This window comes from Leptidea sinapis, chromosome 28, assembly GCF_905404315.1.
Source record: "Leptidea sinapis chromosome 28, ilLepSina1.1, whole genome shotgun sequence".
In the NCBI taxonomy this organism is placed as follows: domain Eukaryota; kingdom Metazoa; phylum Arthropoda; class Insecta; order Lepidoptera; family Pieridae; genus Leptidea; species Leptidea sinapis.
In genome coordinates, this window is record NC_066292.1 from 6,961,043 (window position 1) to 6,983,848 (window position 22,806).

At 33.2% G+C, this 22,806-nt stretch overlaps 2 protein-coding genes across 6 annotated transcripts in view; one reads left to right on the forward strand and one right to left on the reverse strand.

The window, feature by feature from the left end:
* The first annotated feature begins 72 nt into the window (after positions 1–72).
* LOC126973062 (sodium channel protein Nach-like) lies at positions 73–15,045 on the forward strand. The gene is made up of 8 exons (XM_050820176.1): positions 73–88; positions 2,350–2,429; positions 3,794–3,925; positions 4,850–4,991; positions 6,995–7,051; positions 7,314–7,434; positions 12,885–12,991; positions 14,918–15,045. Exons 1-8 carry the CDS (start codon positions 73–75, stop codon positions 15,043–15,045), a joined length of 783 nt encoding a protein of 260 aa, XP_050676133.1.
* A 3,277-nt stretch (positions 15,046–18,322) lies between these two features.
* The window catches only part of LOC126972981 (neuropeptide FF receptor 2-like), a 55,757-nt gene continuing 51,273 nt past the window's right edge, over positions 18,323–22,806 (reverse strand). For 4 of the 5 annotated variants that reach the window (XM_050820096.1, XM_050820092.1, XM_050820093.1 and 1 more), the window contains 2 exons: positions 19,331–19,411; positions 18,323–18,668 (listed from right to left, as the gene is read on the reverse strand). In XM_050820096.1, coding sequence (XP_050676053.1) covers positions 18,495–18,668; positions 19,331–19,411 — 255 coding nt within the window. In that variant the 3' untranslated portion in view covers positions 18,323–18,494. The remainder of the gene's footprint in view (positions 18,669–19,330; positions 19,412–22,806) is intronic. The other variant, XM_050820095.1, reaches the window with a different exon arrangement.

Sequence of the window (22,806 nt, forward strand, 5' to 3'; positions counted from 1 at the left end):
ATTGTAATGAAATGTTCACCTTGATAAAGACATACGAAGGATATTGTTGTGCTTTCAACTATGCAGCCCTGAATGACGGTAGTATCGAGTAAGTTTTAAAAAAGATTTTTCTTTTGTTTCTTTTACATATATATTAGCGCGTGAAACAAAAATGGCAAAACAGTAGATTGAGGTTCGAGGAAGAACTTCTGGTGCTAAAGTTTGCTTTGTGTCCTCTCGGTGTTTGGTGAATAAATTGCGTTACACCGAGTACTTTTATGCATTGCGATTATTTCGTTGAACACTGATGAAAGACTATGCGTACGAACTGCACTGGTGCTCGGTGACAATATTTCGACTGTACGAAAAGTCAATTTTAAGGCGCATAAACATAGAATTTCAAATATTTTTTTATGGCAATCATAAGCTTAGGATTCTAGTTAGTAATTTCAGAGAGTCGAAACACAATTTACTAAACTTGACTCGATACAATAAATTTGCAAAGTTTCCTCTAAATCTTAATTTTTAGAGAGATATTTCTAAGGAAAAGAATAATTTCATTCCGTTGATATTTAACATTTTTCAATGAAATTTCATCTATATATTCCTTAATAAATACTCCAAACGATTACTGTTTTATTTTAAGCGCGAGAGTCAATTGGCATTAAATTAGCTAATCAGATACCAATGCGTTTGTCTCTTTGTATCTGTCTATTTCAAGAAGTTTTTATTAAATAATTTTATGAAGTTTTATTTAATTACTTTCAATTATACTTGTGTTGTTTGTTAGTAGTTAATATGTTAGATTTAATAATATTAAACTTGTTTATATGTACCTACATGTGGAAGCCTATTATTAGCTTGAATGAATTATGTTTGTTAATTATTTTAATGTATGTACAACTAGCTGCTGGCTTTCTTAAAAATATTAAAATAAAATAAATGATTTTTTCTACAGGGACTATCTGCACTATAGTTTACCATAACAAAAAATAACGTACCATAAAAAAGAGATTAAGCAATTGCGATGCAGCCAACAACTTTGGAATTTGTTTAATGAATCCACGGACGAGTACAAAAATAAAGACTCCGTGTCACCTAACATAACAGTGAATCATCATCAAAACAAGCCAGTAAACGCGTAAATACACAGCCACAGACACACACTAAAATAAGCAGAGCGGCCGCCATTTTGAGATTTGTCATCATCTGTGACAGATCAGTATGCGTCGCAATAAAATATTTTATAAAAGCCGTCCTGCGTTGTGATAAAGTGTAAAACAATCTATAAGATTTTTTTTATATTATGTGATTGTGGCCATATATGAGTAATTAAGGGAGAAAAATTGTGTTATTGGAAACTTCTGTAACCGCACACACACTAGCATAAAAGTGCTTCACTTGCTAATATCTCGGAGCGGAGTCCTTTCCATTTTTATTCGTCCATGAATGAATCATGCTTTTTTTTGAGGCTTATTATTTTAATCTTTTGATATTCTAGGAGTATATCAAGTAATGATGCTGACAATGAACACTACGATGATTTATCAGAAAGCAAACAAAGTAGTAACATCATAGTTACCTCTCAATCGGGAAGGTATATATATTTTTCTATTCTCTACTTTTGTCATTAATATAGCCACGATCAGATATTAAAGTACATACCTTATCAATTTTTTGAAAAGGTCTATACTCTATGGTATTAAAATCATGGTGTACAGTACTATAATGTCGCCACAAAACTACAGACAACTAAATGTAAGTAAGGTATGGTAGGGTTATAGAAATATTGGATAGTACACACTATATTACATACATAATCATTTGAATAACCATTTTAAAGTCAACTAAAGAAAAAAAGTCGTTAATATAATTTACCAAGATGCTGCTGGTATATTTTGTAACTTTCAATTGTCCCGAGTTGTCTGTATGGGTGTACCTTTGCCATTCCTTGAAGGAAAAAAGAAACCACACACAAGAGATAAGTATCTGTACAATACATTTCCCGCCCCTGCGCAGCAACTCGAAAATTTGTGCTATTTGTTCGTTATAAATTATTATTATTAATAATTTAAAAAAAATATATATCATTAATATTTAAAAAATATTGTATGCAACACATTGTATAACTAGGTCAAAAAAAACGCTCGTGTATCATTTATTGCGATGCATTGTGATGTTGCGTACGGAACACTTCGCAACCCGCGCCACTTGCATTTACGACCCTTTTTATACAACTGTTGCATAAAATACTATATGCCTTATTTCTTTCTAGATGCATACGACTTGTTCTTATTGTGAACTTATTTAATTTGTAAAACAACTCGCTTATTTTACAAATTAAATAAGTATTATTTCTTTTTATTAGAGGATCAGGATTATCCGTTGTGTTTAATACAGAGCCAGAAGACTACCCTGTTTGGTCTTTAACACCATTCTATGGCGCTAAGGTAAATATAATATAATTTATATGAAAATATAATAATCGAATATATAAAGATCGAATCAGAAATGAGGAGAGCCGTAGGAGAATCAAAGTCATCAACATCGCGATCGCCCAACTGGTTGCGAATTTGTATTGGCAGTGTAGCTCGACGAATGGCCGTTGGGGCAGAAAAGTCCTCGAATGGCGACCGCGTACCGGAAGACGCAGTGTTGGTAGGCCCCCCACAAGATGGTCTGACGATCTGGTCCGGATCGCCGGAACACATTGGATGAGGGCAGCTCAGGACCGATCATCATAGTTGGGAGAGGCCATTGTCCAGCAGTGGACGATTTCCGGTTGAAATGATGAAAAAAAATGATAGATATAATAATATATAAACTTCTTAACAAAATAATTTATTTATTTACTAATTATTCAACAGTTTTATAAAACATTACAATAAACTAACAAATAACTTTATAAATATGCCTATTTAGGATTAAGAATAATAATTAGAAAACTTTAATAGGAATACATCTGTTATTTTATGCTAGTATTATTGCGTTTGTTTATAATTATAATTTATTTATGTTGCTTTATATACAGGGCGTCCCAAACTTGAGAGATGAAGGCTTTACCCTATATACCTAAGGTAATTTATTACATAATAGATATAAGATAATAGATATAAAATAGATTGGGTATTTTACTGAAGGAAGACTTTATGTTATTTTTAAAAGTTAGTAATTTTGCATTCAAAGATTTTTTGAATATTACTTGCCTCGTCTTGGAATCGAACAAACTTAAATGTAAAAGAAAGAACACCCACACTTTTCAGCCTTCAGGGCTATCAGCACAGAGGAGGTTTTTAGTCAGTAGAAGGTATTTACAGCCGAGCCCGACATATGGGCCCCGTTTCGGGGTCTTCAATACGTAAATGTATTTTACTCCTCTCGAAAAAAAAAACCGATACTTTTATGATGTCAATCAAAAGAATGACCAAAAACTAGTTACTCTTCTTAAGTAACATAGTATTTTAAAAGAAAGGAACAACGTACAATGTTTGACTCAAACATTATTACTAACTTTTAAAAATAACATAAAATCTTCGTTCAGTAAAACAACGATATTTAAGGTACTTTTCCCTTCATGTCCCATAAATTTGGGACGCCCTGTATAAATAACATGTCGGAAAAACTATCACTACATGCTATTATACCAAATATACTTACTAAAGTTGGAAAGCTAGGCTGATCCGAATTAATTGCCAGCCGGTTACCAATAGGTTCATCGGGTCTTCCAGTCTTTAGCATCTTTATATTGTTTGTAATGAAAAAATTACCTATTGTTTGGATTCAATAAAGAAACGATGATCTTAATTTCATTTAGGTACTATTATCTGATCCCAATGACTATCCTGAAACAACTGTCTTATACAAGTATGTTACTACTGGCGCTGCGTTGGATATAAAGGTGCAACCCCGCATATTTCAGTCAGATGATGAATTACGATGGATAAAGGTAAGCAATAAAAACAAACCAGGAAAAGAAAACTAATAAAAGTCACTCTTTATGAGGCATAAAATTATTCATCGCGTTTGTGAAGTATAATGAAATATCAAATAAAATTGCCAAAGTAATAATATTGAAACTGTTCATCTATTTGGTCTTTGATACAATTATGTTTTAAGTTATACAAAATATCATTAAAACAATTTATTTACATAGCATTGATGACTAGCTAACAATGCAATTAACAAAAAGCATAAATCTACACAATTCGTTATTACCTAAGAGTTCAACAAAGATTTATGAACGTGACGTCACTCGAACGGCTGGCTCAGTTCGAAGAGCACACGCACGGTACGTGAGAGGTCGCGCGTCGGTTATAAATTTTGTTTTCAAATGTAATCGGGTTCGAATCCCGGTAGGTGAAAGAATTTTTATGATGAATATGGATGTTTGTTTCTGAGTCATGGATGTTTAAATGTTTTTATGTATATTTATATGTATTAAATATATCATAGTCTTGTGGGTTACAATAACATAACACAGGCTATATATGCTTAACTTGGGGCAAGATAATTTGTGTAAAAAATTGTGTCAATTTGTGTAATTAATCCCAGAAGTGATGGTTATCACAAAAAAAAAAACTAATTAATAGAATATATAGGTATATTTATATAAATATAAATTGATTGAATAAAAATGATAAATTGATTGAAAATCGAAGTTTGTACAAATCTAATCAAATCAAATCAAATCTTTATTTGAAAGATAAGGTAATAATAAGGTGTTGTTGGTTTATAATTAACAGGTGCTCTTATCCTAACACATAAGGCATGCAAACTTATAGTGGAATACATAGTCAGTTCACGTTTTAATTTCTGTCACAATAATAATTATTGCTGCGAATGCCAAAAGCTAACTTATTATATGGTACAGATAGAGAATCGTGGCTGCTTGTTCCACGACGAGGGCAACCTGCAACATACTAGCAGATACTCCCTGGAAACTTGTAAGACTGAGTGTCGTATGAAGAGGTTTCTCGACACATGCGGTTGTATTCCATACAAATATCCAAGAGGTAAATAGATAAGTAGCACAAAAATACATTTAACACTGACTTAAGTACTCATTTTTGTCCCAGTATACATCAATACAACTATTATTCAAAGTCCCGAAGCAAGGACATAATCTAACATTTTCAATATATATACCACTAGCTGACCCAGAAAACGTTGTATTGCCAATTAAAGTAATAAAAAAAATTAAATAATTAAAATTTTTGGGGTAAAAAAAATAGATGATAGCCGATTCTCAGAGCTACCAAATAGATCGTACATAAAATTTATCATACTACTATAATTTTTGTAATCGATTGCCATTTTGCAACCCTATTGTGTATGGAATAGAATAATATTAAAATCGCGATACAAAAATAGGTGTTGATCGTAGATGGGTTAAAAATCTGATGTTGTATGTATTCTAATATACACAACTTTTCAAACAAATTGGTTTAGCCGGAGGTATATAAGATATACCACAGCTTAAATATTTAACCTAGAATATCATCTAATTCTAGTTACTTAGTCGAGCTGTTGAGTTATCGAGGATCCAGTACTGACTCAAGGGCTTGATCACAAGGATTTGATTCATTGTGTAATCTACCGCATTTATAACGTGGAGTATTCAAAAGATCTGTTGCAGCTAAATAACCTGCCTAAGTTTAAATTTCTTTCCCTCCATATTACAAATGTGTGGAATTCTTCTACGGTGCTGTTTTCATGGATTTTTATTCTCCGCAAAATCAAACTGCGGAATGGAAACCAGTGTTTGCAAGAACACTTCGCTAAAATGCCCGTCTCATTTCTGTGATTGCTCTGGAGTCTCGATAGAGTTTGGTGGCAGTGATAATCTATATATATAAAAATGAATTGCTGTTCGTTAGTCTCGCTAAAACTCGAAAACGGCTGGACCGAATTGGCTTTTGGTCTTAAATTAATTGTGGTAGTCCAGAGAAGGTTTCAAAGGTTTGAATAAATTTGAAAATGCTCTTATAATGTGTCCCCCGTCGTTAATAAATCAAATTAAAATAGTTATGTAAAATGAATAACTAATTAGAATTTTTATATCTTTCTAAATTTTTCAGGAGGTAAAAAATAAACTTAATTTTAGGTAGGTAAATAGTTACCTACTATAGAGTAGGTAGATTAAATACAGTTGTTAACTATCTATCAGACTATTTTTATATAGATTGATGAATCTTAAGTTTTAATTTTATTTGACATTTGACAGCAAACTACATATATGTAGATTGATAAATCATAAGTTTTGTCAAAAAATTAAATTACTGAACCTAACCGCACCACAAAACAAAACAAAAAATAAAGTTTATCAGAAAGCTTTAAATTTAATAACAGACTATCATAACTGTGTGTCTGTCAATATCAAATGAAACCTTATAAATAGCCAGTATTTCAGGAAAACTCTGTTTTGTAAGTAAGCAACATCACGTGTAATTAATAGAAAATAATAATAAAATTTTATTCATACCGAGCATTTTTTTTATTTTTTTTAATAAAAAAAAACCTTTTTTTGTTTTAAATTTATTTTATACAAAAGTTTAGGTCTTTTATTTATCCATTGAGGCAGTACGAAGTCTGCCGGGTCAGCTAGTATAATATATAAAATAATATGTCGTAGGTATACCTATAGAACTGAATTGACCCTTGTTCACTACTATTTCAACAATAATTTCAAATGGAAAATTGGAGACACGCAAATTGCAAATGAAAAATAAATTTAGAAATCAGAATGCTCCATTTCTCACACTGCTAATTTCGTTAGTAATATACCTAGATTTAATAACAATACAATAAAAATGAATAGTGTATTTGTGAAATTATGTATAATGTCACAAACCAGGCCGTTAATTTGTAAGAAATGAAGTCGATTGACAATCCACCGGTTAATTTTAATATCATTAGTGAAATTGTAATATCACGGTTTTAACAATATACCTACGACACATACGTATACTGTCCTAATATTGATGTTTAAACCGAACTTCAATTTTTTTAATTTTAGAGAAAAATACACGCTTCTGTGAGTTCAAAGATTTGGAATGCTTAAACAATATACGCGGTAATTATATTATTATTTACTGTTGATGTTATTATTTTAAAACCAATATTTATTCACAAAATAAACAGATAATAATGGGGGTTCACTTCATGGTGGTAATCCCACGGCTATACATCGTTACTAGTTTTAAGGGCACATTGGGCAGTAAGACTATAAGTGAATAGCTTATAATATTTTTTTATATTTTGTTGATAATTGTTCTTTTCTTAATTGATTATTGTATACATAATATATATATATCAAGACCGTCATTTACTTTCAGTAACAGGATCGGCTATGTTGCCTTGTAAGCCGATGTGTTACGTTGAATGCAGAGACAAGAACTATAAAATAACAAGTGATGTTATGCCTCTACTTTCTGACAACTATCCCAGTGATGTCATGTGAGTAAATAATACATTTTATTAAGACGATAATAAAGGAAAGTTCTCTCCAAAACTTGACGATCCAATTCATGTGGCCATGTTCGTTAGATCGTCATCAAATAATATCCATTTCACTAAAAAAATCCATATTAAAGGTGTTTGCATTCACAAGATCATTTGTGTTTATTTGACCCTCGAAATCAAAGAGTTAATTTATATAACTCATCTACCTGTTGATCTTAAATTCTATAAAAAAATTATCATCACCCAGAGAAGCTACCATTGTGTTCCCTTCACTCTCAGGACATACAATTAAGATATGATCGTCACTTTATACAAGATATCTCGGAAGTACATGGTGACATAATACAGTTACAGACATGTCAGAGAAAACTGTTCTGTGGAGAAAACAGAAAAACAATCATTGATAAATGTAAACTAACACAATCAATATCTATCTCTGCATTTATTGCAGGAGCTTTCCGTTTCCTTATTTAAGTGGGACAAAATGTACACTAAATACGTACTAACTAACTAATGAAAACTACGTAGGTATCATACGGGTCCTTCAACGTTCCCTTTTTTTTAATTTACCCGAAAATAGTCCTCTAGAGTTTTTATCGTTTGCATACAAACCTAAAAATATCGATTGCAGCGCTGTGCTCAGAATTTCATGTATTTTGTACAACTAGGAAACCTTATCTCCTTTACAACTAATAAAGTGACTTTGTTATTTGCCATTCTAAAGAATATATCTATTCGTATTCCTATTAAAGACAAAAAGGACATAATATTTAGCCAGACGATATCAATAGACAGAATAATTAATTAGTTTTGACTTACCAAATTGAAATCTGTATTATATAGGGAAAATTAATTGAATTTAGCTATCTTATCCTTATTACCACTGTGCCCACTAATAAGCTCGCCAATATTTTTCAAAAAATGTAAACGTCTTCATGCAAATTGCTACTCCCAACTTTTGAAGTGAAATCTTCTTTAGCATCATTGTGATTTCAATGTCGTTGAAACGAAAAAGCGCGACAGTAGAAAGAGTCAGACGCAACAATTCATACGATTTAACGTGGGAGAAAATGAGATAGGAAGCATTATACAGTGTTTTAGAACCAGATGATCATAGTTGAAGAAGAGATTGATCATATACCGTAAGTATAACTTAATATATTCTAACGTATAACTACATACGAGGGCGAGATAATAAGTAACTAGCCTAATAAAAAAAACTCGTAACTTTCCGTGATAAAATTAATGTTATTTTTGGACATAGTCTCCGTGAAATTCTACGAACGTATTCCATCTTCGTTCTAAAGTAGTAATTCTTCTACTTCGTTACACTCTTGACAGAGCGGTCGTGGTCATCAAAAAATGAAATCTTTTGGTACAGATGTGATGCACTCCACGAGACTTCGCCACTTTTCCCTGCTGGCCGACAGTCAAGTGCACTCATTCGCCCACAGCGGACTTAATTTTGTTCGGTCCATCGCATGGGCGACCGTTCCCGCCCTCTAGTGCCCTCCGCTTTTCCATGAACGACAAGGCACTCAATGCACTCACTCTCGCGCCGAGAAACGTGTCCGAAGAACTTAAGAATGCAACTCTGTATTAACACCGAAAGGCGTTGTTTTATGCCAAGTTCTTGGAGAATGGAGAAGTCGCGTTGGTGCGAAACTCGGTCCATTAAACTCCTAGCATTCTCTTCCAGCACCACATCTCCAGAGCATCAATTTTCTTTTTCTCGGATTGTCGCAACGTCCACGTATCTGCAGCATACAAAAATGTGGAAAAACAAGTGTTTGGACGAGCCGGATTTTCGTGGCTTTTGTAATGTTTCTGTTCTCCCATTTTTTTTCAATTTGTCCATTGCAGTTCTTGCCATCGCCATACGGTGCTTTACTTCATCTACGCAACCTCCATTGCTTGAGATTACGATAATACAAGATATACGTAAGATTGCACGACTTTGCGTGACGTTACCCAATCTGCGTGAGGTCGGTCGAGTTATTGTTGATTCGATATCAACTTGGTTTTACTGCGGTTAATCTTTAATCCAAACTCTAGACTCAGGCGCTGCATTTTGAGAAGTAGCTCTTCCATATGACTAACACTGGTCGACAAAAACAAAGTAGTATCATCGGCGTAGCGCAAATTTGATATTTTGTATCCGCCCATAGTAACACCATCCGTCCAGTCTTCAATGCGTATTATGAGTTCTGTGTAAACATTGAACAGAAGCGGTGATATTATGCATCCTTGGCGAACACCTGCGCTTCGATGGATGTTTTTTGACAGGACATCATCCGTACGCACCGATGCAGTTATTTATTTATCTATTTCTTATTAACAAATTACATAATAACAAAATTCTTGTACATACATAAACTCATTCGAGTTTTACCGAGTACAATAGGAATTTAGGAATACAAATAAAATTATTTAAATTTAAAGTTTACTTAATTAATTAATCAATTTTAAAAGAAAAATGAAACAACTTAAAACTATTAATTATACAGAGAAAAAAAACAAAACGAAAGCATAAACATTTCGGTGCTAAGAAATTTTATGAACAACATTACAAACTAAATAATTTACAAATACCCTTATTAGCACTACAAGTATTGTTGCTTTATACACAGAGCCTTGTCAGCCTTGCTATCCAACGCGGTAGTGCTGCCAGTATTCTTGGTACGCTTCCACGTAATGATAGTTTTAATTTTATGTAGTCATAGTATTGTGTAAATATAGTTATAAGATTTTTTTTGTTTGAATAATAGATATACAAAGTGATTATTTTATTTACAAACAATACAACACTACAAGAACGATGAGGAGGGTGAATTTTTTTTTTATTTCTATATGAATTATAACATTAGTTAAGTTTTGACACAAAATATTGATTTAATTTAAATTTCAGGTCTTTTACTGTCAGGTCCTGACAGTCAAACGCCTTCGAGAAGTCAACAAACCATATGTAAGCTGGCTTGTTGAACTCTCGTGCCATCTCGATAATTTGGCGAACAATTAGGATCTGCACTACACGTGTACTCTCCCTTTAACAAATCCGGCCTGTTCTTGTGCTATCTCCTTGGACAAGGAGAAGGTCTCCAGTCGTTCATTTAGAATGTGTAATATTATTTTGGTTGCGTGAGATATTAGTGCAATAAGGCGGTAGTTGCTACGCAGTACTACTAAAGCAGTAATACCTTCCATAAAATGATTTCCTTCGAAGCCTGCCAAATACTCCACTACAGCGGATATGACTACATCATTTGTGCAAATTTTCTGTCCACCCAAAAAACTTTTGAGCTTAAGTGGAAGTCTGATGGCACTAGATCAGGCGAATAAGGTGGGTGGGGTAGCAAATCATACTTCAATTCGTTGATTTTTGTCATAGCTTTAACACGTGTATAAAACCTAGCGTTGTCTTAGTGGAAGATGATTTTTTTTCTCCAAACGTGGTCGTTTTTGCTGAATACATTGATGAAGCTTATCTAGAAGATTAGCGTAGTAGTTTTTTATTAATTGTTTGCCCTTTAGGAAGGTTATCTATCATCAAGATCCCATCTGCATCACAAAGACGAAAGCCATCACATTTCCAGCCGATTTTACAGCCATGGCTTTTTTTGGAGCCGGGCATCCAGATTGAGTCCACTGTTTCGAATTTTTGATTCTTCCGTGAAGTAATGAATCCATCTTTCATCTGTTGTTACTAATCGACGTAAAAAATCAGCCTTATTACTCAGAAAACGGTCCTGTCATTCTTTTGAGTTTTTCACTCAAATCCTTTTTTAATCCTTTTTTGAAATGTTAAATGGCAAGAAAACGAAATATATAAAATTTACCGTACCAAATGTCAAAAATGTTGATGCAAGTGTTTTGTTAAACGGAGAGGTGATAAAACCGGTGGAATTTGCTATTTTTTTAGCATAACTCTGCATTACAATGGGGCTCCCATATTGAAGGATTGGCGAACAGACTTAGCTCTGCAGCATACGCGGTTAAAAAGATTAGACAATTAACTGACATAGATACGGCGCTACTTCTTTAGTTATTTCCATAGTATTATCTCCTATGGTGTATTGCTGTGGGGCAGCGCTGCCGATATTAATACAATATTTGTGCTGCAGAAGAGGGCTGTTCGCGCTATTTATAACCTAGGCCCTAAGGAATCATTGAGAGCAAAATTCAAAGAATATAATATCTTGACTGTTGCTTCTCAATATATTCTTGATAATGTAATGTATGTTCATAGACACATAAGTGAATTTGCTAGAAACTGTCATAACCACAATGTTAGAGCTTAAGCTTATACATACCTAATACTCGGCTAAGTCGAGTTAGCAAGTCTTTTGTGGGGCGATGTATATGCTTTTAAAACAAGATCCCAGAAAATGTATAAAACAAAAGTATTACGTTATTTAAAAGAATTGTTAAAAAAGTTTGTGTGGTATAGGTTACTATAACATAAATGACTTTCTTAATGATGCCACAGATTGGGAATGAAGCAACCGCCCTCTGGCTTAAAGTTTAATTGCACAATGTTACTTTATAAACATATTTTTTGATGAAAAAAAAAGCCCTCTGAGTTTGTTACGCCCGTTCTTCTCAGGCCTGAGGCATTCATTTTGGAATGGGTGGTAGTTTTTTGACTTTCAATAAGTTATGTCACATCCTATTTTGAATAAAAATATCTGAATTTGAATTTTGAATTTGATCGTGCGTAAGAAATCACGGCACTCAACAGGCCGATAACTTTTTTATATTTAATTCCTCACTTAGGATAGGATAAACTCGTTTTTTTGAGATACTTGTAGTGTCAGCTATTTCAGATAACTTCAATCGCCGATCTGCTAAAACCATATCATGTACTTTCACGACCATTTCTGGAGTCGTGCTTCATCTTGGACACATGTTTAAACTCAGACACCCAGTTTTTTACTGTGGCATAAGAAGGAGCACATTGACCCAAAACTTATTTGAATTTTGAAAATAGTTGACGAAATATATTTTCAAATGACAAAAAATCAATAAAATTTTCACGCCGCCCAATTCAAATCTAGAACACAGGTGGCCAGAGATACCAATTTAAAAATGACATATATATTTTTTTATTTTTAGCTTTTGTAATTGCAGTGGCTAGTTACTTATCATTCCGCCCTCGTACACACCAGGAGAACAAAAATATGGTAGCGGTGATAGTAACGTCTTTCATAGCGGTTGAAATCATGCATCATCCTAGCAATATGTACTAGGACTTCATATATAGTTAAGAGGTTCATGCACAATGCAGGTTTCACTTTTGTGTACTTTGTGCGCACGCAATTTTTTTTAATAATTTAAATTACAAGTATAATCAGACACACTCATCTGAGAGATACTTGACCTACAGTAATAGTGATAAGATACAAACTTTATTTTTAAATTGTATAATAATAATTGTATTGTTATAGCAAGGACTACAATTTGAGTACATTGTCAGCTCTTCAAGTGTTCTATGATAAGCCAACATGCACCTGCTACAAGCAAACACTTCTCATCGACTTCGTATTTTTTATTGGTAATATTTGGTATTTTAAAATATATATTCGTAGTTTCCTGATACTTGTCTATAATGACACGAATGTCAAGGCGGAAAGGCGACTCAGTACGAAATAGGTGGCTATTTTTATGAAAATAAGCGACGATAATTTAACACTAAAAATAACTACAAGTATATAGTGTCCTCTACTAGGTTCTGTTAAAAAAACAATTCTTTTGCATGCTGTGTTAAATTTTACAATAAATTACCAAAAAGTGTATCTGAATTATCAATAAATTAATTTAAGTCTTTTATTAAACGCAGACTTATGTCGAAGGCTTATTATAGTATTGAAGAATACGCAAACGATAATACAATGTGGAATTAAATAGTATTATAGTTGTTTATTTTATGGATTTCATGGTTCATCCTTGTACTGTTTACTGGATTGCATTATTTTTAAAATATATATGTTTAAGATTTTGTATAATTAATTGACGTTGACGAGCAATCTTTTGATGTTATGTCAATAAAATATTTTTGTCTTTGAGGGGCGTTAAGCTGATGGGAATGGATTAATAAACCCTGCCAATTAATTAATTGCCACTCAGGATTTTTTTTAATACAAAAATTATGAGCGGCACTACAATTGCACTTGTCACCTTAAGACATAAGGTGTTAAGTCTCGTTTGCTCAGTAATTTCACTTGCTACAGCGCCCTTCTCACCGAAACACAATAATGTTTACATATAACTGCTTCACGGCAGAAATATGCGCCGTTGTGGTACCCATAACCTAGCCGGCATCCACTGTAAGGGAGCCAGTCACTGGTGAGTGTGTTTTATGAGAAAAGTGACAACATACACTTTATCGTGGTTTGCTGATTAACCCGAGGACAATAATATAGAATTTTGAGGAACTATCTCTATGCTGTACTGTTTCTCAGCCAATTCTGGTTACGCCATGTCTTTCACAAATATAAGGTACCCTAAATAATCAATTTTTATATGTTATAATATTGTTCTTCGTTATAATATAATATGTTGCACTGGCATAAATTTAATTTATAAAATGACAAGTTGCTTAGATTTGAAAGAGTGACATCTTAAGTCAGATTCAGTTGAGAAGTTTATCAACTGTAAAGTGGATCCTGTAGATGGAGCCACAACCGGAGAGTGGAACAGACTCGAACGGTTGGCTCAGTGAAAGCAGGGAATGCGAGAGGTCGCCGGTTCGAGTTCCACATCATTCATCATTTTTTTTTGTTCATAAATTTAATTTGTGTAATTAATCCTAGAAGTCATCTTGCGCTCCTTTCTCTCAGAGCACCATTTGTTCCGAAACGGTAGTAGTATCTATTATATTAGAAATATCATCAAAAAGAAAGCATTGTGAGAAAATACATGCCTTCTATGCCTTTTTACGCCTTTTATGCCTTTTATCAAAAAAAAAATATAAAATCAGTTGACCCTAAAGGACTTCCCTGCAACTTCCTGCTAATTCCATACCTAAATACCATACTTTTCTATCCACTATTCCATACCTTTGAATCGATCGGTACAGGAGTTTAAAAGTTATCAAAAAACACACATGAAAAAAATTATTTTCCTAGTTTTTTTGAGATTTCTTAAATTCTTCCGGTCCAAATTGTATTCAAAATCTTAAGTTTGGTCAAGCCCTTTCAAATGGCGCCAACCGCGATGATATCGGTCGAGCCGTACAAAAGTTATAAGAAGTTTACATACATCCATACATACATACACACACACACACACACACACACATTTCGACTTACATACGTATGGACACCATCGCGGGAAAAGCTTCCCGAGTTTTCGAAAATTTTCAATTTTCGTAACGAGAAGTTAAAAATAACAAATTCATTTTATACAGCTTGTTCCTAATTACAAACACAATAGCAATGACGTAAGTATTTCAGAATAACCTCGTTTTCTTTTGTTTCAGCTACTTACGGCGGTGTATTTTCCATTAGTTTTGGTGCGTCATTGCTCACGTTTGTGGAAATTGTTTACGTTTTTCTATTTAATGCTATCAAGTATTGGCAAAGGCAACGAAGATGTCATCCTACATAGTGTAAAGTTATTTATTATTTTAGAAATTAGTCATTTAAATCAAGTTTATTTTGATTATTTAAATTCAAAGTTATTATAGTCTATTGCATGATTGTAATTGATTCATATGTTTTAACCGATATTAGTAACGAAAGTATTTATTAGTATTTATATTAAACGTCGGGTTAACTAAAATAAATATGTAACTTTTACGCAAAAATCTAATGAAAAAATGAAACTAAATCTAATTTACAAGTGTTTTATTTAAACGATATTAGTAAGTCGTTCGATTCGAAATTATGTTGGTAGTCTATGGAGAAAGATAGGTATATATTCGATTCTTTTTGAAAAAGTGGGGGCATTCTGATCGGGCGTCTGATCGGAGACAAACGTTCAATATGTGCAATTGTTAGTAATTTTGGAATAGTAAGCAAGAGTGATTTAAATAATATAATTGTTGTCACGAAGCAAGCAGTTTTAATATACACCAGTAACTTGATTGTGAGAGTTTGTTACAGTGGGATATTTTGGTTACTGTATTATATACATAGAAATTATAATTATTGTTTTATAAGGGTTCCTTGGAATTCCGTAATAAGGCATTATATGTCTGGAGGAAAAAAACCACAAAGAAACACTTAAATACCCGTCCGTCCAACTGGCTACACCGTTTTTCCAAAGGCGAAATGAATTATAAACTTAAAATTATAATCTAGTGCTAACATCGTCGCTAACGCTGTAAAAATAAAGTTTAAAATAAAATCAATCTAATGGTTCCAAGGCCTTTTTAGCCTCACATTTTAATCATCATCATCATCAGCCCGAAGACGTCCACTAGGTACTGGACAAAGGCCTCCCCTTCAAAAGGATCATCGGTCCATCTTGTGCCATCGGCCTACTAACACTGCGTTTTCCGGTACGTGGTACTAATATTTTAATAGCTAGCAGACAAATAAAATCATATGGCGTACTGCCATTGAAATAAGTACCTAGTAATTTGGTAAACTAAAATTCATAATAGTTTTTTTTAATCTCTACATTCATTCCAAGTTCTAGTTTTTATTTCAACAAAAACAACCTCATAATATATAAATCTTACATAATAAAATCATGTAGTCCCAGCGTGCCAGATCATTTAGATTTTATATAATAATTTATGGTGCAATAAGATTTACAGTACAATTTAATATAAATTAATTATTAATTTACTTTGAGATAATACAAAATAGGCAGCCATATTATAAGCAAAAGTTTCTCTATTATTCTCCCTTAAAACTATTTTTTACCCACCTCGATGCAAAGCTGACTTTTGTCTCTCGTACTAGGAACTAAAATGGAGCTTTTCATCCAGGTGGAAAAAATCTTATACGCACCACACATAAGTAGGACATAGCAACCCGCGATTGTCAATATTCCACGAGTGAGAATGACATACTTTCTCGCTCGGTGCGTAACATGTAGTCCTGTTTAATGGATTCTAATTAGGTTTGTAATAAGCAATCCCTTGTTTGTCGTATTGTAGCTGTAAAAATAACAAATTTGATAAAAAAAACAATTTTTTGAGACCGTATCTTTTTTTTTAAGAAAAAATATTATGACGTTTAATTTTCTTTATATACAACAATGTCTCACAGCACAGGTTTCTGCCTAGCGAAACTCTCTAAGAAAAAAGTGATTCACTCGATTATATGAAACGTGCGGTCATTGATTGAAATATCACTTTTCTTTATAGTTAAACAAGTTTTTGTTCGACATAAAACATTTGTTTATAATAAAACTCAGAAGAATTAATCTTACAGTTTGTACTTTATTTCGGTAGGTAATTTTATTTAGATTAGTACATTACTCTTTGAAAAAATTGAACTATAGGCTAATTTGTCACATAGATGGCGGGCGGGCAGTCGTTAATAAACTCCTATTGCTCAAGGTCGCTTTGATTTAGTATCGCCTTAATCTCACTCCCGAACTTGGTCCATATTTCATTGCAACAAAAGGTGTTAAATCCTAAAAATAAAATATTTCATTTGTTATCGTTTTGGAAGTTTGCTGGAGTGTCAACCAAACGAACTTTTTGTGACTTCAATATTTTATTTTGATAGCAAGTTCGACGTCAAATCTTATTGTAAAGTTTTATTACTTTTGATCGTTTCATCTGCACGGCGTGCGTCAGACTCGTTCTTCTCCATTTATTTTGAATATTCTGAAATATATAATACTAGCTGATGCCCGCGACTTCGCCCGCGTAGATAAGAGGTTTTTAAAAATAATAAGCAAGTTTGGAATTGAAGATTATCTCATGTCCTATTCCAGTTCCAATTCCATGTTGGACATTATATAAATCTTATTTCGAGCAAGATTGCTATGGTGAACTATACCTACTATTGGTATAGTTATAGCTCCACGTTAATTACAGTTTTTCACAAATCCCGCGAAAACCAAAGATATTTTTATTTTATGCCGTCCTTTCCCAAGCTCAAGTCTATCGCTGTACCAAATTTCATCAAAATCGGTTTATTTGTTCCGACGTAATAAACAAACTTACATTCACATTTATAATAATATTAACTAAGGATATTAAAGCCATCATCTAATACCATCTTTGAAAATTAAAATTATGCGAGTCCTAAAATTTGGTTAACACCAACATAAAAATCTTAACTTCCAGTAACTCACTATACACACACACTTACCTACTTTCAGTTAGTTCATTCAATAGAAAATGGTGGAATAATATAAGATAGTTGCCAATGTTCCAGAGGGAGAGGGTGTGGGGGGAAATTTATGTGGTTGTGCCAAGGCATAACAGAGGCGCAGAAATTTCTATATTAGCTTGAATGTACATCGCTACCCATTGTTACGTGTACAATTTATAATTCTAGAAGGCTTCATAAGATAAATAATAGCTTTAAGGGTAAATGTATACACTTTTATAATAAAGTCCCAGCTACTGTGCCGGCATTATCTATTAATAAATTTAAATGTTGTATTAAAAATGGCACTGTCGTTAATCCTACTACTCCACAGCTGAATATCTAAGTGATCGGACAGCCTGGGACTAGATTATGCTTATTTTATTGCAATAGCAATGACAGTACAATATTGTATATTTTTTTGAAAGAGTGCAAGGGATTCTGTGAGAGTTTCTTCCGCCGCTTTTTCTCTCTGAGAGCGCCATTTGTTTCCGAAGTGGTAGTAATATCTATATTAGAAATGACATCAAAAAGAATTCTAAGGGAATCAATTTTGAGAAAATAATTGACTTTTATGCCTTTTTATACAAATAAAACAAAAGTTATTGAGTTATCATTCTTAGTTATATTCTCATAAATATAAAAAAAATATTTACACATTTATATCTCGGTGTTAAATATAATATTTACAATTGGCTGGCGCTAATCAACTGTACCATCACAGACTTCTCCAATTAGAGAGGTCTATTTATGGTATATATGTCTGTGTGTGTGAAGCTCCTATCGTTTCATATCGATATGTCCATGTCTTTGTAACATTTCGACTGAGAGTGCATGCGCGGGCGCAGTGCGGCGCGACGAACGGGTCGCGTGGCTCAGTTGTGACGTCATTCGTGTGTCCACGCGGGGCAAGTTAGCGTTGTGGGTGTGGCCGTTATATCGCAGGGTATTCATCTACAACAGAATTTAATCATTTTACAACAACATTTTTGGTAACAAACAAAACTTTTAGTCACTTCGTATACTGGACTGTAAGATTGATTTTCTCAACATTGAAGTAATCACTTTCTTATCCTCTGTTATTTGGTCTAAGTAAGTAAATTATTGCGAGTCGATCTCATGTCTATAGAGGTGTAAGTTATGTCCCCGAAAGCTTAAAAAAGTTAAACATTTAACGCATGTTATACATTTATTTAATTTGATTGATTATTATATTTTATTATCAATATAATAAGGACGAGACGAGCAGGACGTTCAGCTGACGGTATTTGATACGCCCTGCCCATTACAATGCAGTGCTGCTCAGGATTCTTGAAAATCACAAAAGTTCTGAGTAAGAAGCAATACAATAGTGCTCGTCACCTTGAGACATAAGATGTTAAGTCTGATTTGCACAGTAATTTCAGTAGCTACGGTGCCCTTCAGGCCGAAGCACAATAATGCTTACACGTTACTGCTTCATAGCAGAACTAGGCGTCATTGTGGTACCCATAATCTAACCGGCATCCTGTGCAAAGGAGCTTCCCACTGGCAAAAATATATATATAAATATCTATGGTCATAGAAATAAAATATTTTCACACTTATTATATAATATTTATATCTGCTATGAGTACCTGCAGGTAACATCTCTTGTGGGGCTCATGATAGAGCTCGTAGTCACTTGACGACCCATCAGGCTTTTGAGTGCAGCGCCACTGTTAACAAAATAACTGACTGAGCTGAAGATGTCTCCAACTTAAATCCGGAGGTCATAATGCTAAACGTGTGTGCGTGTAATCTTTACGCGCGATTGAAGTAAAACTTAATTATATATTTAGGAAAAATTAACAGATACATATATACTTTTTTTGCTTCTCTGAAAGATAATGTTATTTTCATTTGTCCTTGTCCCATTCTGAGACACCCAGAATATAACAGATATTCTAAAAGAGTTGATTTGAGACAAGTATTAATTTACACCATTAAATATATACTTACATTAATTTATTATTATTAAAACTAATATTAATATAACGTTGTTATTGAATATTTACGAATATGGCTGTATGGGCTCGAACCTTTTGCCTGTCCGATGGCCGAAGAAACCAGCAAATTTAATAAATGTCGCAAACATCAGACTGAGAACAGTTATTTATTAATTATTACAAAATTAGTCATAAATAAACAAATGAAATGTGAGACAATTTTGTGAAACTATTAAGTGGTAACCATAACGGTTAAAAATTATTTCAATTGAGTTTTTTCTGCCGGAAGTACTGAACGTTACTTCCGTCAGAAATATATTCTGAGTTACCCCCAAGTCGCGACTAAAGAAGTTTTACTTCAATAATAAAATAAGATAATCGCGGCTTCATATTTTGTAGATTTTTTATATATTTGTTGGGGCAAACGAGCAATGGATTCACGAGATGGTAAGTGCTGAGGTTATCATGGACATCCTCCTTACCAATAGTCAAGAGATGCGTTGCCGGCCCTTAGGTTAGGAGGTCATCATATCACCCGGAAGACGTCCACTGCTGGACAACGGCCTCCCCCAATGATCGCCATGACGAACGGTCCTAAGCTGCCCTCATCCTACCTACTCCGGCGATCTTGACTAGATCGTCGGTCCATCTTGTGGGGGGCCTACCAACACTACGCCATCCGTACGGAGTCGCCATTAGAGGACCTTACTGCCCCAACGGCCACCTGTCCATCGAGATATGTGCCCTGCCCACTGCCTCTCCAGCTTCGCAATCTCCTCCTCTCTCCTCAATTCTGATTCAATCTAGTAGGTAAACTCCGGGCATAGCCCTCCTCATTCTATCCCCATCGGTCTCCTCTCATAAGGCCCATAGTTAGCGACCACTTCTGCGTTCCGTATGTCATCGCTGGCAAAATACACACACAAAACCCCCCAGGTTAGGAGATATTAAAAAAGAATGATAAATTGTCTGCCTTGACTGAATGATAGGTTGTATTTACAATACGAATAATAGGTTTACTATTATTGAAAGCTATAAGTTAGCCTCTTAAATAATACATAATTTATGTTTTATTCTATATGTAACTCTACTCACAAAAGTCAGCAGGCGGTATGAAAAGAACTGGAGTACCTACTTTGTAATTGTTTGTTTGAGGAATCGTCCTATATTTTCTTTTCAATTTATTATTTAAGTGTTTCACAAAACTGTTTTGCAATATTCAGCTTTTACTGACTTACAATAATTGAACATTTTGCGTAGTGATATAATAGAATTGAAATGTTATTATTAACCATAGGGAATGACAATAGTATTTATTTATTTAAAAAATAAAAATAACTTAATATACTTATAACAAAAGACATAATTACGAGCGGTAAGTTCGCATTAGAATAATTATTTACATCACTCAATTCTTAACAACAGATAGTAGTAATATTAAATATTCTGCATAGATATTACTTCCTATTACTTCACTACTTTATATGCTAGATAGATTTTAGCTTCAAAATAGTATTTTTTTAGCTTTACTTTGAACTTTTTTCTTTCTAGATATATATATTCTAGATATAAGGGTACTTGTAAATAAATATGCGGTAAGAACTAGGTTTGTTTGTTTGTAATTTTATATAATAAGTTTGTAAAAATTAGAATAAGTGTTTAATGTTATTAATTGTAATAAATGCTTTGAAGTCATATGGTAATTAGTTTGAAGTACTGATATTATGTCATATAGTATATTCTTAGTTTTCTCTTAGTTATTTATAACATGCGACGAGTGTAGTACACGGTAAAATCCGAATGGGTTTATATTCGTATTTAAATTTAAGACAATTGTAAAATACTTCTTTTGTGTGTAAAATAAAATAAAAAATATCTAGAAGATCTTTTTCATGTATCAGGTAGTGTATACTGTATATGGCAACAACAGTTGTTAAGGTCAAGTCAAGTAAAGTCAAGGGGGTTAAACATGGGGAAAAGAACTAAAAAGGAACTTTCAGGCCATATTTTAAATTTTATAACAACAAAATTGCTTAGCCTTCTCAATGTATATACTATACAGCTTAAGGTGCCCTTTGCATTCAGTCAAGAACAGTCTACCAGTCAAGAACCATGCAATGTTACCTTCTCTATAATCTACTATATTACGGTCAGACTTCCTTGTCAAAGAAGCTTTCTGAAATTGATGCCCTGTGAAACCTAGTATACTTACGGTCTGCTATTTTGTTGGGAAATTGAAAACTTATTAAGTAGCTTTTAGCATCAGGTAATCTACTTTACGGCAGATACAGTTTCTTATTTCTTCTCGAATTGTATGGCTTCAAATCACATTTTTTTTTAATATAGTAATATTTTTCTAACATATATTATTTTGAAACATTTTAATTATTTAATTCATGGAAATGGTTCGGATCTTGATCATTATCTTTTTATCTATTTTGTTGCATCATTTTCCATTTTATATTGTAATTGAAATGATTTGTAAATCGGTGTAAATGTAAATCTTGATATAAAAGAGTGGCAATGAGTTTCTTGCAACTTCTTGTCATTACCCTTTACGAAGTAGCGGTAGATTCAATAACTGATTTTGATTTGATTTGAATATCAATTTTTCCCGACGCGAGTCAAGAGACTGAAAAAATAATAAGTGAGTGAAGAGGTCACATATTATTTATTGATTTAATAAAATAGTATGCGACTCTGATGTATAAGATTGTTTGTGGATATATGGGTTAATTGCCTGAAAATATATGATTTATTATTATTATGAAAAATCTATACTAGCCCTCTTTTGGAGCACAAAAATACTATGAAATTTGGGAGCTACCCACAATAACATACAGAGTTATAATTGGACATACCTATTAATGCTATGGAAGTAATAAAGACAACACTCGAATCTTTTTAACGGCAATATTGCAGATCTGATTTTTCTAAATTACTGATTTATATGAGCCCCACTGTTGTTTACAAGTACTATCTAACGGCCGTTCCCAATATTCAGTATGTCTCTTGCTTGGGATAAAAATCGTAACTATCGTTGACTTTTCATTCCCAATAACCTTATCGACGGTAACTCACCTTATACGTGCACGCTGTCTGCCAATGGGACGACGTATAGCTTA

Excerpts from the sequence above, each read along its gene's own strand:
- LOC126973062 (XM_050820176.1), top strand. Across the intron at positions 3,926-4,849 it reads ATGAATTACGATGGATAAAG|ATAGAGAATCGTGGCTGCTT; the intron begins GTAAGCAATAAA and ends TATATGGTACAG. Across the intron at positions 7,435-12,884 it reads AACTATCCCAGTGATGTCAT|CAAGGACTACAATTTGAGTA; the intron begins GTGAGTAAATAA and ends GTATTGTTATAG.